This window comes from Pyxicephalus adspersus, chromosome 9 (genome assembly GCF_032062135.1).
Source record: "Pyxicephalus adspersus chromosome 9, UCB_Pads_2.0, whole genome shotgun sequence".
NCBI classification, from domain to species: Eukaryota; Metazoa; Chordata; class Amphibia; order Anura; family Pyxicephalidae; genus Pyxicephalus; species Pyxicephalus adspersus.
The window spans coordinates 19,333,192-19,351,055 of NC_092866.1; the positions used below are offsets into that span (position 1 = coordinate 19,333,192).

At 37.9% G+C, this 17,864-nt stretch overlaps 1 protein-coding gene across 3 annotated transcripts in view; it reads right to left on the reverse strand.

Annotated features, from left to right (window-relative positions):
• The window catches only part of GNAO1 (G protein subunit alpha o1), a 74,790-nt gene extending 57,136 nt beyond the window's left edge, over nt 1–17,654 (reverse strand). Inside the window, exon 1 of one of the 3 annotated variants that reach the window (XM_072422848.1) lies at nt 17,480–17,650. In XM_072422848.1, the coding sequence (XP_072278949.1) occupies nt 17,480–17,521 (42 nt within the window). In that variant the 5' untranslated portion in view covers nt 17,522–17,650. Of the gene's footprint in view, nt 1–17,479 lie in introns of all 3 variants that reach the window. The other 2 variants (XM_072422850.1, XM_072422849.1) reach the window with 2 other exon arrangements.
• Nucleotides 17,655–17,864: the final 210 nt, after the last annotated feature.

The window sequence follows — 17,864 nt, forward strand, 5'->3', positions numbered from 1 at the left end:
AGTGGTCATTGAACTTTTAAACAGTAAAACAGCTGTCAGGGGGCTCCTGGTGAGGGCCACATTCCCAAGGACTAGTCTACTATAATATATTATTTATATTACATGGACCTCAAGCTACATGACTGCATTCTCTGAAGGTGTCAATACAAGAGGTTTATAATCTTAACCTACCAGTTACCTTCCCATGCTTGGAAAAAAGTTATCCACAAGATAACCTAGGCAGTGGCTACGGGCCAGATGGAGGTCAAGGGGCCCAGCTACAACCTTCACACATCTGGGTGATCTCCCAACTCATCATGGTGCAAGTGTGTAGGGAGCTGTTTGTTGTCTGATGGGGCTGGCTATGTTGGCACATACAGTACAAATTAAATGGCTTCTCTGTGCCTACTGAAATCCTAGGTAATGCCTTTCTAAAGGAAAGTGTGTGTGTGTGTGGGGGGGTCATAGCAGCTACTTTGCCTACGGCCCTTTTCTACCTTAATCTCTCTTTATTGTTGACAACCAAGTATTATATTATAGGACTGTGGTTCTATCCAGCTCTTCAGTTGGTAAATGTACTCCCAGTCCCTGATATAGTAGTAACAGACTTAACTTTCTTTTTCCCCCATGATACCACTGGAGGCAAAGGAATTCTCGATATAATTGTATACAAATATGGCTACCCGACAGTATTTCAATACCTTGGTACTCTATTTGGCAAAAGCACCGCTATGCAACACCAAAATGATCTAGATCTGATAAATGAAAATGGTAGAATATACTAACAAGGCTACTGATTGAGGCAAACCAATTAGGCTTCTTCCTCCACTATACTGCACTGACAAAATAGCAGGTTATCTTTTAACAGATTTACTGTTCTATTGTTCAGCTTTCCATAAACTAGCCACGGCAGTCATTAAATCGCATTTATATTTCAAAATAAACAATATTTCAAAATAAACAAAAAAGACATTGAAAATGCCCTTGTGTCCAAATTAAAAGCAAATAAATCTGTCTGGGTCCTTATGCCAAATCTGTATCTGGAAAGGCTACAATGAAGCTGATCACCGATTGGTCAAGAAGAGCACAACTATGTCAGAAGCTGGGGGGGATTCTCCCAGCTCAGAAAACAGGCACTGTGGGTAAACCTTTTACTCTAGGCAAATCTTGTTAAACCTCCTTAATCCTCTATGTCTGGATACGCAGAGGTTTAAAAGGAAGCCTTCTATACAAAAGCATCAATAAAACGCTGGACGTGTTCTAATTTGTATAAGAAAAGATGGATTCTACAACTGTTAATAAAAAAAGAAAAAAAATGCTTTGAAATTAGCTGCATACTGTTTGGTGTAGGGCGGCTTCCAAAGGTTAAACCTTGGTGTGTAACAAATGTACTTATGTAATAAACGGATATTGTGTCTATCTGGAGATGAAGGTTTCCAAATAAACCAATAAAAGAAGAGCATATAGAATCCTATCCACTGTTTGCAGCACATGAAATCTGAACTAAAAAACAAGGCTTATGTCCATGCTTATAAAGTGTAAGGGAGAAATAGTTAAATGAAATATATGTAAAGACAACATCGTTTGATTTTGAATAAAGTGGGGGAGACTTTCTTTCCTACTACTTCCCATTTGCAGCTTCTCTTTTCAAAACCCTACAATGGCTTCTATTTCACCTAAGAATTCAATTTAAGATATTATGCCTGGACTTTATTATACTCTGCAGCTTTTGTCCCATCTACATTTCTGATCTGATGCACAAAAACACCCCTAGTTGCTCTCTTTAACCCTTCAATGACTTACTAATGACTTCCTCACTCATAACCTCTTCTATGAATGACTCCAAGACTCCAGAGACCCCTCTCCCATTGTCCCATTAGGCTTGCTTCTACCTCCAATACATTTAAACAAGGCCTTATTCATTCTAAATTCATCTTCATTGCCCTATCTGTCTCTTAAGTCACTAACCCACCTCTTTTGTATGTTCAATTGGGCAGGAACCTCCTCTTCTCTCCATCCTCATTGTTTGTGTGTCATAATTGCAGGTTTGTCCTTTACAGCCCCATTTATTGTACAGCTTTATAATAGTAACAAGAATTTGGTATTCCGTGGGCCCTCGTTGCAAGAAGAGTGGCATACACACACCCCCACAAAGGAAAGTTTATTATCTTTTTCCCCCCACAATAGAGTTTTGGTCCACAAAGGACCAAAACATTGCAGTACATGTCTCTGGCAGTCCCAGAGTTTTACAGAAAGATTTGCATCTTTTTCAAAGTGGTTTGTGGTAAGTGTGTGGCAGCTGTAAGTTCATTTTTAAAATTGTCACACATTGTTACTAACATAAAGGGCAACGTCTCGAATTTCTAATACAATGTAACAAGATTATTACTTCTTTAAAGTTGCCTAGTCAATGTATTCATCAATGTGTCCATATTGCCCAACAGCCAAGAACTATATATTCATACCGCTATTTTCCAGGTCAGGTTAAAATTAATTGGTAGCTGTCGGGCTGAAAAATCAATTCTTATTTCAGGTACATTAATAAATATCCACTAAGGTCCTCAAAGCCAATCAAAAGCCTGTGCATACTCAACTTTATGATTATTTTTTTCATTAAAAATTCTTAATCAAATAAAGTGGACTTTTTTCTGTCTTTAAATTTCTATGATCAAGTGGCTTAGATATAAATGGGAATAATAAATTTGAAAACCTAAAGCAAACTTGTATGCAGTTACTGTGCTCAGCAATGTCCTCCCAGTGCCCAAATATCAACCGGTTGACATAATCAACACATTTTAATTCATTTGAAGTGGAACTAAAACCTTTTGTATACTAGCCTGTCCCTGTTCCATTGCAGGTGCCACTATCTTCTTTCTTTTCCATTCCGATCTTCAGCTATCTTGACTGGCCAGGTCGGGATGACTTAACTCTCGCGCAGAAGTTCATTCAGCCCTGGCACTTGCACGGGAAGCCGGCATGCACCGGGTATTTTGGCACGCACAGCTCAGCAAATTTGGACGATGAGCCTGATCAGCAGGTAAGAATGCTTATTGTAGAAGGGACATCGCTTGCCCTTTTCTGCAATAAAGACCTGACTGATGTCAAAAGTGGAACTTTAGTTCACGTACCATAGAACTCTAAAACACTGATCTCTTGAGAACTTGAGCTTGTTCAGGTCAAAACTAATAGTTTTTTAAATGTGCAGCTTTCATTAGAACAAAACTTGGTGGTGCTTCCAAAACATTATCTGTGTAATCTTTCCCAGTCTTAGGGTGACAACTCTTTGTCCTCGTCTCATAAAACAGCATGATTTAAATATTCTTAATTATTCATTAGCTTAGACCTGGCCATTTACCGGCACAGCATGCATACTATTCTTCTGTAGATATTTCCCAGCATACATTCCAGGTTTACATTTGGCTTTGAATCCTAACAGCCCTATAGCATTTGTTTTACATTAGATATGTTTGCCGATCATGACATTTATCAGGCATATTGCATTAGTTTCCATTTTCTCTAGATTCATTTTTTGTATTGATTGGGTAATAAGTGCCCCATATATTACTGTGACTAAATACATAAGCAATAACTGTTAAGTAGACTTCCCAGGAGGACCAAATAGAATGAACGGGATCAACGTGGATAATAGCTATACACTTCCTGCAATGTATGTGAACTTTTAATGATATGGCGGTCCCAAAAGCGGTTTTCAATCAGCAATTACACTGTCCATGGACGTCATTCAATGGTTAGACATAAGGAAATTATTTGACCAACAAGGCTTGGGTGCCCATGAGACACACATTTTTCTCCTATGACATTGAGTGCCATTTAGTAGATTAATATTATCAGTATTTAAATTCATCAGGTCACTTTTAGATTAGCCTAATTGTATGAATCAAATGTTAATATCTTGTTTGAGCTATGTCATATTTCTGTAAACTTTAGCAATGTCATTTAATACTATGTGATTGTACAACTGTCATATGTTACAAAATATGTTTATTTGCTCATCTCATATAACCTTAGCCTAAATTCTCTATGATCCTCTGAAAAAGCCTGAAAGCGAAACGTGACGGAAAATGAAACTGCTTCCTCAATCGCCTTTTCGTAATGTTCATATTTCGTAATGTTCATATTTTCAGTAAAACACATCTTCACCATATTGTTCTTCCTTTCAAGTTGTTTTTATTTTGCATAAGCAAGGCAGTAGACAAGACTGGTCTTAAAGGTTCATTATGATTTATGTTTTAAACTGAACCAATACAATTCATGTCTTATTATAAATTACAGGGAATGTGTCAGTCAGTATTACACAATCAGATTATGGTTCCTTTTTTTTTCCATGCCAAAACAGTAAAGGCACTGGACACTGTGCCTAAACTACTCCAGGTCCCTAAAGTATGGCAAAGATTACATTGACCTCTGGCTACCAGGAAGACTTTGGGTATATTATACCTTTGGAGACTGCAGAGAATCTTTTGTTTTTATTAAGGCTCTAGCTGTGAGATAAGAGGATCAGCAAGACATGACGCAGCACAAACAAGCAAACATATGTAAGGACTAAATACAACTTTACCATCTGCATATACAATCCATATTACAATCTATACATTGAAAGAACAAATAACGAAAAATTATCATAATTATCTACAGATAAGATACACATGAACAAAAACTTAAATTAAGTATTTGCACTTTAAGTAACAGCAAATTACAATGTATTGAAGGGTAGTTATAGAATTTGCTAGCTGAATCTCTTTATGCAATTGGCCCCACCAAAATGTTATGTATGAAGCCACAGGATCCTAATTCTTCATAAATGGAATTTCTCAAACACATGAGAGAAGAATCAATGACAGATAAATATAAGAATCGTTCAGCACTTGGATAATCAGCATTAAGAGCACACACACATCTACGTAGATGGCAACGCAAGCTAGACAAGAAGCTGAAGCTTACGGTTGCAGTAACACAATGGCCTATAAGGCTGCATGAGGTTTCTGGTTAGGGAGGAGTCTGAGCCTACTACAGCTACGAGAGCTTTAACCGCTTCAGAGTTCGAGCATCAGGCATGATTTGACCTAATGGGTTTGGACTGGTGCTTAAACCGCAGATGGCTGATAATGATACAGTGAGTAGACACAGCAACCTCTTAGACCCAACTAAGGTCATGGGTGAGGTCAGGAAACAAGTCCGGGAATCTGGAGAGAGTGATGAGCCTACACCGGACCTAATTCCAGTAATAGTACTTTGAATTTTACAATTTAAGTCTTTTCCCTGCAGGGGTGGTGTTGCTGTCTTTAACCTAACTGTTAATGGGGCATAGTTCATCATGCAGACTAGAGCTGGAACGGTGTTAGAAAACTGTACTAGACTGCGTTGTAACCTGCAATTTTTGCCACTGGAAACAATCTTTCGGGATCATTTCCAGTGACAAAAGAGCGACAATGAATGAACGCACAGCGCCGTTCTGTTCTATGGAGAGGGGAGAGAACAAGCAAGAGGCACCCCAATGTTCTCTTTCTTTCAACACCAGTCACGACAGATACATAAATTACGTCGATAGACCACTGCACATGTCAGGTTCCCACCTGAGACGAGCCCAACCGTACTTATCAGGCAAGAATTTTCTCACGTGTGTACATAGGCTTACTTATATTTAATGAACTGCCCCACCACCAGCAGGTATTTGTGTAAGTTATACACTGACCTGACTACTGCCACTTGATTGTTAGATGATCATACATGGTGTATTGTCTGCAACCCACAAACGAAAGACAGCTTGTAAGATTGGCTTCTTTACCCACTGCCCAAAGCAATTTTGTAAGCTTGTCCGATCTCCAAATTCCCAAAAATTATTTACACAAACATAGGTAAATCAGTTTCTCACTTTATATTCTCACTAGCAAATGTGTGCCTATCCAAAAAGGAGTTAATCTAAGAAATGGTAGAATACCCAGACCTATCTTATCTGCTAAGGAAGAGGGGAGGCTAACCGAATAGCAAACTCCTCATCTACACCTAGATGTGTTGTGCTCATCTAGCAGATGGCTAGCTGATAAAGATGATACAAGGTGGACAGCTGGAGGGGAGGGACAGATATCAGCATCACATCATATAGAAGAAGAGTAACTGAGTATTTGGGAGCACAAGGTCCAAAGAGGATACGGTCAGTACTGTATGTAAAGGTAGTGACGATGGTAGTGGTGGTAAAAGGGCGATATTGCAATATATACACCAAATAGAATATTCCTACATCACTACAGGTTCAATGCAAATTTAGGGAGTTTGGTCCTATAGCTTGTTAAAGATAAGGAGTATGGGAAGGAGTAATTATTCTGTAAGAAAAGTATTTCTTCTAAGATGGCCTAAAAGGAGCCTGTCAGCAAAAAAGACTTAAGCGGCCATTCCTGACTTGCTTTAATACTGCTTGCTCCAGAGATGTCATCCTCGTCCTCCATTACCACAAAGCAAGTCAATGTCCGGGAACAAACATGCTTATTGGGTATTAAAAAATTTTTTAAGCCCATGCTTATTTTAGGCCAGTGAATCACCAGGTTAATGAAGCAAAGATAAGAATTACAGAACTGGAAACACATCAGAATTGCCAGTTGGCATAATACGGTCAGGACAGAGACCCTTTAAAATATCATAAAATTTTAAAATTTCAAACCAGCTTTGCTACAATAATGGTTTCAGAAATATGGCAAACATATTTGTGCAGTACTTCCTGGTATAAGATGACAACACTCTGCTGCAGTCTCCAAATTGTGCTCTTGCATTGTCTTCCTGCTACATGGGCTTTCAATGACTTCTACAAGTGGACATTTTCACAGAAATTGCACAGGCGTGGTCCACAGTTACTAGAATGAAACCTCCCCTGAGGAGTAACCCTTGGGTGCCTTTAGAGGTGGCTAGGGGTTCTGTAAGTTGTGGGTGACTAACCTCATCTGATGGAGACAGCTTTGATTTCGGTACAAAGTGACTTGCTACCTAGAGTCACTTAGATGTCACCAAAAGCTATTTTCAGCGGTCTCTAAGGGTGGTGTTCTGATCACCACTATAATGGGGGTTTTCTCCCATCATCCAAAATGAATTGAAGGCTTCCTCTGGGGTAGGCTTCCTTTTTTTTTTCCTGTGCTTTGTCCTTAAACAGGATTACAATATCTGCAGCGTTCACACCTCTGTACAACTTGCCAAATATTCATGGAAGTCGTGTTTACGCCATGACATGTATCTTTACGCAATACCATTCTTTCTTTTCGGCACTAAAAGAAGGTCTACCAATGTTTTATAATTTATTGTTAGAAATATAGCTGCAATATTATAGTTATAAAAGATAATAAAATCCAAATAGATGCAAATAAATGCCAAAATGCTGCATGCAATTAAAAAGTAATTCTGCCACCTTCAAGGAAAACTCTTTGGCTTTTGTCCAGTGAAATAAGCGGATGATGCCAGGTTTGGTTGGGTATCACTATCCAGGCAAAAAAAAAATGAGCTGAAAATATTTTAAAAGGGCAAGGTCCATATGCAAAAAGGATTTTGAAGGTAATCTTACCCTTTGTATAATTAGGACAACTTTGTGATATAATGAAATAGAAAAAAGTATTCAAAAGAAAGTATGGAAACCTATAATACTACAATAACATGGATTTGGAGAACAATATAAATTGTTGTATAGTTTGGTTTCTTGTACATTCATTTTTAAACTATAGATTTGAAGGGCTTTTTTTTTTTTTTTTTTTAAGACTCCCTGACAGTAGTGAGCTGGATCTCATGTTCAAAACAAGAAAAAGGTTAGGAATAGCAATACAACTCCAGATATAAAAAGTAATACCCCGATATGGCCTTCTTGATCAAAATAACACCTCATTACCAGTCGCAGCTGCGTATCTCAAAGCCAATCTGACAACAAAATGGAGGGGACGTAAGGTGAATGAAATCTGATCAAATGCTATTGCCACTATCAGTTCCATCCTTTCAGCACTAGCATGGAGGACACAATATGAGTAAATTAGGCATCCAGAACTCTTTATAAACTTACCCAGATGTTCAATCCACGACCTGACGAATATGGCTAAGTGCCAGAAGTCGATATACATTCTATATTGATATTCCTGATACACAAGTCTCTTCTTTTATTAAGGGAAGGATGACTAATGTCCATTTGTCTCTACTGAAAAATTCAGAGCTGTTCTCTATGGAAACATTCTACACTAAAACTACTCTTTAAAAGATTCCCATCCCATCTTCTCAGTTACTCCATTCAAAATTGGTGTTTGCCCCTTACACTGCTCAATGCTGGTCTATAGGGCTAAGTATTTAAAATTGGGTTTGATGACATTATAAGCATCATCCCTACAGCTTCCAGTGTCACCCATATGATCACAGCAGATCCAATGTGCAGCCTGGTGCAGAAAATGGTCAATATGGTATTTTTAGGCATCTAACCACGCCAGACCTTCGAGCATAGGGCTTTTAATGTACACTCTACTTATTACCCGTGGTCCCTTTACCAATTACATATCCATGACACCTATTATCATTTATTTCTTACTTATTGTCACAGTTATATTTAGAACACTGATACCCTAAAAAAAATACTTTATTTATTGTTGGCATTTTACTTTTTGTGCTATTGCACCTTTCCCTGCAAGACTTGTAGATGATTTACCAATTTTTTTTTTCAATCTAATTTTACCTTAGAAAAATAATGACATCTCCCCCATCCCCCTTCCCTGTGTGCCGCAGAAACACGTATAGTAACCTTCAGCCTGCTCTTCATTATTTACCGGAACTACAGTCTCTACTTCACCATCACCATAGAAATGTGAAGGTGCGCTTAATTCTGGTACTTGAATTCAGTCTCACTTTGAAATATTGTGATTGCAATACTAGTGGGTATTGAGGAACATATGACTTACATTTCCAGTGGAAATTGGCTTGGCTGTCACATAATGGGGGGGGATGAGTTCAACAACCCAACGCTTCTTCTGAAAACCACCATGATGTACAGAAATTATCCCCAGAATTCAGAAACAGATACTTCTGGTCGTGTTAGATTCGTGGTCTGCCGCTATGCTCACCAGCTACTCCTTGCAACCTTCCACATAACTATAGGACATAAAGGAGCCTTTTTTTTGGTGGTAGTCCTTCATTCTCCTGCCCTGTTTCATTACTGCCCCCTTGACCTCATGGCATTGTTCTTTTAAGACGAATTGACCTTGCAAAGGACCAGAGGAACAACAGTGCCAAGAACACTAGCCAGAGACCTGGGCAATGCCCGAACTACCCTCCCAAGATTTCCCAAACAGGAAAGAACTGGGAGGTTTTATGTTTTTCTATATATACAAAGGTGAGATTACTTAGCCTTGGGCAGTGTGGGGGAAAGGAGCATTTTTTTTACTTCATATCCACCAATAAGCTATTTCCATTGTTTCCTCTTTTTTAAATTTTGCCCACTGAGCTCTGTTCACTAACTGCCCCACCCAGTCTATGTCCATTCGATCTTCATGGAGTTCAGAACCCATTTCCATGGGCAAAGAGCTCTTTCAATGACACCAGCACCCTTGGCTACTCAGCATCCTTCAGTGGCTTTATTTAGTAAGTATATCAAACGGACATGCAAAGCATATTACATAAGAATATCCAATGGTCATCAGAACAAACACAAAAATAAAATTTTTATTTGTAAAAATAGAAGCACACTTGCACTTCTTGAAGTGGGTGGCTAGTGGCAAAATAATATAATTTTCATATTCTCAGGTGTCCATGCTCTGCTTTTTGTTTAAATGTATTAAAATGGTGCTGCTCACTCCTATCCCCTGGTGTATATGGATATTATACTCTTCCTCTCACCAAAGGTCCCCTGGGATTCAGATCTATTTCTCCATAAATACAGGCTTACTAATGTGGCTAAAATAACTTAATTGAGACTCCAATGGAAATGATTTTAACTGTTTCTAATCGGATAATATATCTTTACTGTTACTCAGCAAGCCATGTCTTTGTCATGAGAGAAAAGACTGTTTTTTTCCTGGCTGGCTGCCTGCCTGATTAGATCAGATATTTATCTGTGTGACTGTTTGTAAGGCAAACTACAAGATGGATTCTGATAACAGACTAACGGTTAGGGTTAGTTGGAAGGCTCAGTTTTTCTGCAAAATACTGTGTACAACTTATTTAAAATAATGTTTAAACAAAAAAAAATGTTTAAACATTTTGATCAAAGCTTAATTGCAGACAAATGTGTATTATACCTTTAAAACACAAAGACTGAATCAATTTTAGCTGCCAAAACAAGTTTTATTCTGTTTATTCAGGTTTTTTAATCCACACTCTCACTGCAGTACAGCTTGGCAACAATGGTGGGTGAAAACACACTACGAGTCTGTAATAAATGTGGGGTATGCGTATTAGATCATTTCACTGCTCCGATTCCTACACCGCTCCACTAGCATTCTCCAACGCACATGTGGACTGCAACAAAACCTGATTGGATCTTACTAATGCCCGTCCCAGTGCTGCTGTGGATAGTAGAAATCTCAGGTGGTGCTTACTCCACCATAGCATAAGATCACCATAACAAAGTGAAAATCCTGGGTAAGCTTCAGTATGGTCTGGTTGGAGCCTCTTGGCATCCACATGACAACACATGGCCTGGTGATTAGCCGCTATCATAGGTTCAATTTGATGAAGACATGAAATATTTATTTCCATTTACCTCAATAAAAAGAAAAAGGCAACTCTTTTACATTTTCAAGCATTTTGACGATTAGGAGTCCTGAAATAGCTTTTAGTTGTTTAGGGACAACAACATTTATGAAAGATGTTTCCAGATACACAGCTGTATTTCTGTCCACGGACTTCCGATGACTCTTTGTACATTGCTAGCTAAGCTATTCTCAACCAGGGGTTCTTCAGAGGTTGCCAGGGGTCTCTCAAACCGTGGGTGACTGACCTCTCATTATGCCTGTATAGTTTGGGGGTCAATGCCATTACTAGAGCAAGCTTTATGAATATAATGATATTTTTAGTTATCTGCAAAGGTGGTATTCTATCCATCACTGTGGGGGGATGCATTAACAAGCATTTTTCCCCCCAATGACCCTGCCAAAAACTGTATTCGGTACAGATGACATAAAAATTTCCAGGGTACTTAAGGGTAAAAAGTTTAAGAAAGGTTGGGCTAAATATACCTACGGAGAAAGCCAATCAGTGCCTCTGCCTTGTACAAGGCAATGGGAGACAGGAAAAAAAGCAAACTGGACGGAAGAGTTTGGTAGCGTCAAGATTTGTTTATTTCCTCCATAGACATAGAGGTATCTGTGGGCCCAATATCATGTTTATACAAAACAAATGACACCATAAAAGTGTGGCTCCATCACACAGTAACAATTTTTGGTGATGAACACTGTCCGAATAAAGAAGACTTTATATCAATAAAATGGTTTACAAGCTTGTCAGCTGTTTTCCACTTAATATATCAGACCGATCTTCCTCCTTTTTGTCAGTGAAAAAAAAATCTTGATTATCAGCTGTACTTGTTCTGTTTAATACAACATAAGAAACCCGCCAGCTGTTTTTCTTTTCTTTCTTTCTAAAGTGTAATACACATAAGCTGTACAAGGTTTTTATATGTGTTACATTTAGGGTTTCATGTTTGAGCTTTTTACTTTCTTATTTTTCTCCCTAATAAAGTACAGCTAATCAGAACAGGTTTGTCCTCTGGGACAAAGCTGGGTGCCAGGCAAGCAAGTATATTGAAAAATCTACCAATTTATGAACGGTTATCTGCAAAAGAGGTGCAATTCTATTGGGATTTAAATAGCTCTACCAGCTAACCAGGAGGACAACTCCATGTTCTCCAAGGAAGCAGCAACTGGGGGTCATCATCTGTGCATATTCTGCCCTATTCTTCTTACAGCATATGGGATTAGTTTGCAGGGCTTCCCCTCCCATTTCCCAGACTGGGTGCTACTGTGCACAAAACCTTTACAGAAATGTACAACTACACTAAATGGCCATCATCATGACTGCCTAGAGTTTAGCTTTTACTTTCGCTGTTAGATAGAACAGCTTGGAGATACTGATGTAATGCACGGTGAGACATTACCTTAGGGGCCCATTTATCACAAACGGTGCATACCATGATCCTCTACAAAAATACAGATTACTGCACCGTGCAGAATAAATCGGGTCCCTTAATTTAAGAATGAATCACTAACCAAGGTCTATGACACACATTATGTGAATAGATTGGACAAATCCAAGAGCAAGGACATTTTAATTACTTTTATTTTTTTGGGGCACACAGATCTAAATGGTCACAAGGTAATACCGAATTTTACCACAAGATGGTAGTGAAAGTTACAAGGGATTTCATTTTACTGTAATTCCCCAAAAAAGTTCCCCCCTCCCCAATGAAAACTTGAGAGATTTGACACTGTAAGTGTATTTGCTGCACTGCTAAGCATGAGTTACAGATTTCAGCTATCAGCCATTTCATTAAAAAGGTTGTATATTGCGTCCTTCTAAAGGACAACTCATGGAAAGTCTGCTGCGTTAGGAAAACATTCCTCCAAACGATTATAAATTCTGATAAGCTCCTCAACTTTTTTTTTTTTTTTTAAACTGCCAAGATTGCAAACCTGTAAATCCAGGAGAAAGTGACAGGAAGAAATTCATGGCCTGCTTTACAGAAACAGGATTTGGTAGTGTTAAGAAGGTTCCTGTTTTGCACAGATTATTTTGTTGCAAATTACAAAGAGAAGTGTGGTATTGTTTTATTCTTGTAATAGTTTCCACTCTATACTTCAGAAGATTTCCAGCTTGTTCTGTACATACGTGAAAGTGAATGCCGATCATTGCATTTCTCTTGCTTTCATCTAATGTGAAAACACTGATGAGGAAGGAGAATTGTCTATTAAAGTGAACCTGTCATAGGAGAAGCACAAAGGCTGCCATTAGTCAACATGGCTCTTATGCTAATCATCTTGCTTTGATACTGAACAATATTAAAACATGCAAGGAGTGTTTTGGACTTTTCTAACTTATTAGCAATCAGCTCCCAAAAATTTTTTTACTTTTCTCCACAAGGCCTCATGTTCTGTTCTCAACATGCACCTGTCAGAAATTATTCACCTGCGCAGCTCAACATTGGTTGCCAGGGATAGCCGGCAATCCTGGCATCCCTTGCATGAATGAACCATTATGTGCCTGCTAATCCCAGCCAACCATGACTGGCTGGAGATCATCTCCAGGATGAAAAGCAGGAACATGGTAGCCCCCCGAAACGGAACAGGGATAGGTGAGTATCAGGGGTTCTGTTGTGCTTTAAACGTTTTCCAACAAAAGTCTAAATACATACAGTCACAGTCCATGTATCACCTCTGCATCTAAAAATATGGGTCAAATAACTTTAAAATTTTCCAATGCAGCCTTGCGGGATATTTTTGTAGAAGAAACAACATGTCTGGTTTTATAAATGGATTCTAAAAGTGAAAAATTGGTACCTAGTGTTTATGTATTAGATTTTTTTATATAATAAATGTGAGCTACCCTTTAAATTGCATTGTTATGGACAGAAAGGTCTTTGGGTAATGGCTTATTTCAGCGGCATTATTCCAGTACAATGGCACTGTGTGCATAATAAGCAAATTCTAAGAGAAGAATATGTCATATTTAAATCATACGAGAACCATCGTCTGCAAAGAAAATGTAAAACACTCTAACGACATTTGTCACTGCATGCATGAATAGATAGAAGTCTGAAAGTCAAGCAATGAAAAAAATGGCATTCCAGCTTTGCCATGGAGAACGGTGTAAGCACTAATGCCAGCACATTTTTTTGCCTCATCTTACCCAGGGGCATTAACTCCAAGCTATTCTTATTTTGTTACGGACACCCATTTTTATATTACTTTCTCCTAGAGTAGATTTGTCAGCTAGAAAGAGTAGCTTATTACAGCTATGTGTGAGCAATACTGTACTCAAAGTGTTACATCATAATGCCGGTGTACAGTGTTATAATATATGTATATTGTAATGTATATGTATATTGTATTGTATATCATACATTAATACCAGTGCTTGCTGAATCAGACTACAATAAATGTGATCAAAGCACGGCAGATATGGTTTATCTGATTGTTTATTATAAAATTTAAAAAACATTTGGCTTTTGTCCTATTTTGATGTCTTTTATACTTTTTCACACCAGGAAAAGAACATTTCTAGCAAAGGCTATAGGTAAACTGAAGAACTTGCCACTCAATTTTCCCGGAAGGCTCCTGATCTTTCACTCTTCTATGAAGAAGGATGACTGATCAGACTTCTGACTCCTGCCGCTATACAGCAGACTGGTCCTGGTGCTTTATGGAGTCATGTAACAATGAGCAAATATACCTCCCATCATTCTTACAGAGATGTCTTCATGGCTATAACCAGCTTTACACAACAAGAACTGAATTCGCAATACAAATACATCCAGGACACATCAACCTTGGCCAGTGAAAATTCTAAATTCATCTTCACTTTTTCCCTGAAAAATGCTCTTTGGAAGGAATGAAGGTTGTGCCTGAATAAGTTACAAAGAATAGCTTTGAAAATGCTGGACTCCTTTTAAGCGGAGGTAATGATTTCCTAGGAAAACCATTAACCTTTACATGTTCGCTGGCACTGACATTACAAGACCAGCGGTGTGACAATGTGCGTGTGGATTTTTTTGTAAGAATCTATACAGAGGCATGCTATATAAAACAAGGAATGGCTGCAAAAGATGCACTGGGATAGAAATAGCTTTTGCCAGGAAACTAAAGGGATTCATCAAGAATTAAAAATTAAAAAAAAAAGGCCACCTGTTCCAGAAAATTACGTTCTACAGATTGCTTTGTATCCTCTACATACTCTGCAAAAGCCTCAATCTCAGACCAGCAGTCCAGTACCTGGGGGAAATAAATGGTACTATTGATTTTTTTTTTAATGACGCTTACAGTTTGCCCTTTGACCTTCCATATATTTTAAACATTTTAAAACCAATCTGCTGTTTACTATGGGGGTGCAACAGGCTGAAAAAGCCTTCTATGAATCAAAGTATGGCAGGAAGGCGTCCAATTTCGGAAAAATGGAGAGTCCCCTTGCAGAGGTGGAGTGATCCATGAAGGACCTGGGAACCAAGACCCCAAAAGTGAGCCATCTGGGATCTGCCCCATATCAGACAGCATTTTAAATTACTGAAGGAACAAGAATGTTAACTTTAGTAACTTTAATACTATATTATCCTATTTAATACTAAACTCATGCAACCAAAAAATGTCAAAGTAACATCAGTGAAATTTTATTATGATGATTCTTGAATATATAAATTGATATGATATGAGGCAAAATGTATTTTTTTAGGCAAAATAAATAAATTTTGAAAATATTCTTTAAACACTGTAGCTCATTAATTAAATATTTTAAAAAGTACCAGAAAACAGTGCTTTTGTCCCTTTTGGTTAATTAAGTTAACTTTCATATAAATTTTAATTTCACGTAGCTACAAATCGCTACAATAAAAAAATGTTTTGCAAAAATCCCAGCCATTGGTTTCCGTTACCACTTTGATGGGGAAGGAGAAAGGACTTCTGTCATCTTTCCTTTGTTTATATTGTCTGGGAGTTGGCTTCATTGGAGAGATTACACCTTTTATCTTCTTAACACAAGGTCAGGAAATAAGGGAAACCGGGTTACTAGGACAGGAAAGTATAAAGTAAGGAAGAAAAAAAATGGAATTTAAAACCCAACCCCAGGTTGGACACAAAGCTCATTTCTGTCCGTGTTTTATGTTGCTTCTGTAGTAAAGGATGCTCGGGTAATGATGTTTTAGAACCATTTAGTGTGCGGACAGAGTGGCTTATTAATGTACTTCCATACCTCCTGAACATCATTCAACCTCAGTGGTAGCATTAGAAGGATGTTTCATACCCATTACACTACATAGTAGCTGCAAGGTCCATAGTACATATCTATCACAAATAGGCTAGGCTGCTTATTTTCTAAACCCCCAGAGAGCCTTTTAGGTCCTTCAGTATGGAGCTGGTTAGCTTCCTGTATAAATATATTTAGCTGTGCTTACCAGAGAATTGTGAATAAAACCATCCACGAGATGCTATAAAATTATTATACAACTGACGAATTGCAAAATACAAAGAAGAAGGAATAAAATAGATTTATGGAAAGAAAAGGAAGTAAATGAAGGTAAAGTACCATGGAACCTTGAAACCCATGAAAATGAATCACAGGGGACCAAGTACTTGCATCATATGAATAAAACAAATAGAAGATATGAACATATAGGGGACATATACTGATCATTTTATTATACTAAATACCACAACATGATGGGCATACAATTTAATGGAGTCCATGCTACAGACTTATGGTGATAATTGACAGCCCTGCCGGTTGTACATGATAAATTAACTTTTTAGGCAACCTAATATTAGCAATTGCTTTCATATTTTTAACTCTGATTCAGTTTCTGTAATTGGAGGAAAACTTTTGCAAATGTGTGTACCCGAATATGCAGTAATGCTAAAAGTGAAGGCCAGTCAGAGGAAAAATTACTGTTTTATTTGCAATATATATATATATATATATACTTTTTTTTTTTTTTGCTATACCAAACAAGTTTCAGACACTTTTCCAGCCTCTGAGAAAAACTGGTGCCACAACGTAACCAAAGTGGAGCACTTGTTCCTTCCATTATTATTGAAACGTGATTGCAATACCAAACCAGAATTTAGGTTTCCTTTATTTGCCAACAGGGTGTCATTGCCATGCAAAAATGATGATCATTTAATTCTGAATTATACAAACTAAACTTGTAGCATCTGTGCCAAGGGAGGTTCACTGGCATGAGGAAGTGGTAACTGCACCGCCACCTGATTGCAAGTTCGAACCTTAAACTGTATTTGGCAAGGGTGAGGATGAAACGTTTACTAGTGTGTGCGCCTAATTTAGCCTAAATGGGGCTTTTATACAATGAAGTTTTTGTGCAATTTATGAATGGGTAAGGTGATGGGGTATCTTTAAAACAGTTGGTAAATGTGTTCTAATCTGTAATTGAAGGAGTTAGGAACCCCTCTAATAATTATGTTTTTTTTGTTAAAAAAAAAAAAAAAAAACCCCATGTCTGCACGATGGTATGGGCTGACCATCCTGTTAAAGCAATCATATTGAGATTAGTGTCAATACTAAAATCCAACATTTACTGCAGGATGCCTCATGAGTTCCAGAGAGCCCAGCAAGAGTTCTTTCTCAAGTATATACCACCACCATTGGGATCCACCAATGTGCATTGAGTTTAAGTGTTGGGTAAACTTCCGACCATCTTTAGGTAAAGGATGTTAAGTTGAATAGGTTGCAAACTACAAAAGCAGAAGGAAGCAACAAAGAATTGAAATATAGGTTTGTATATACAATAGGAGAAACAAGGCCTGACAGAACTTACCCTTCTTTCTTTGTCACCATATTCAATCCCCAGAGTGTCCATGGCACGGACAATGGCTGCCAGGGACTGGATAGTGTTACTATAAACCACAGGCTTGTACTGTTTCACATCTTCACCTGAGAAGCCATCTTCATGGATAATTCTGTAGAAGAGAATATAATTGAATCAGTCATTATAACAAAGACAAAGTGACTTATACAAAGAAAAGACAATCTACATACATATAGATATCTTGATATAAGCAAGAGAATGAAGAAGTTGTTAGATGAAAATGCTGAATTTGTAGATTTAAGCATCCAATGTAAAATTGAGAATGAATTTCAGCAGAGGTTCCAACGATACAGACAACAAAATGTTTCCAGTATGGGCACAATTCCCAGAGCTG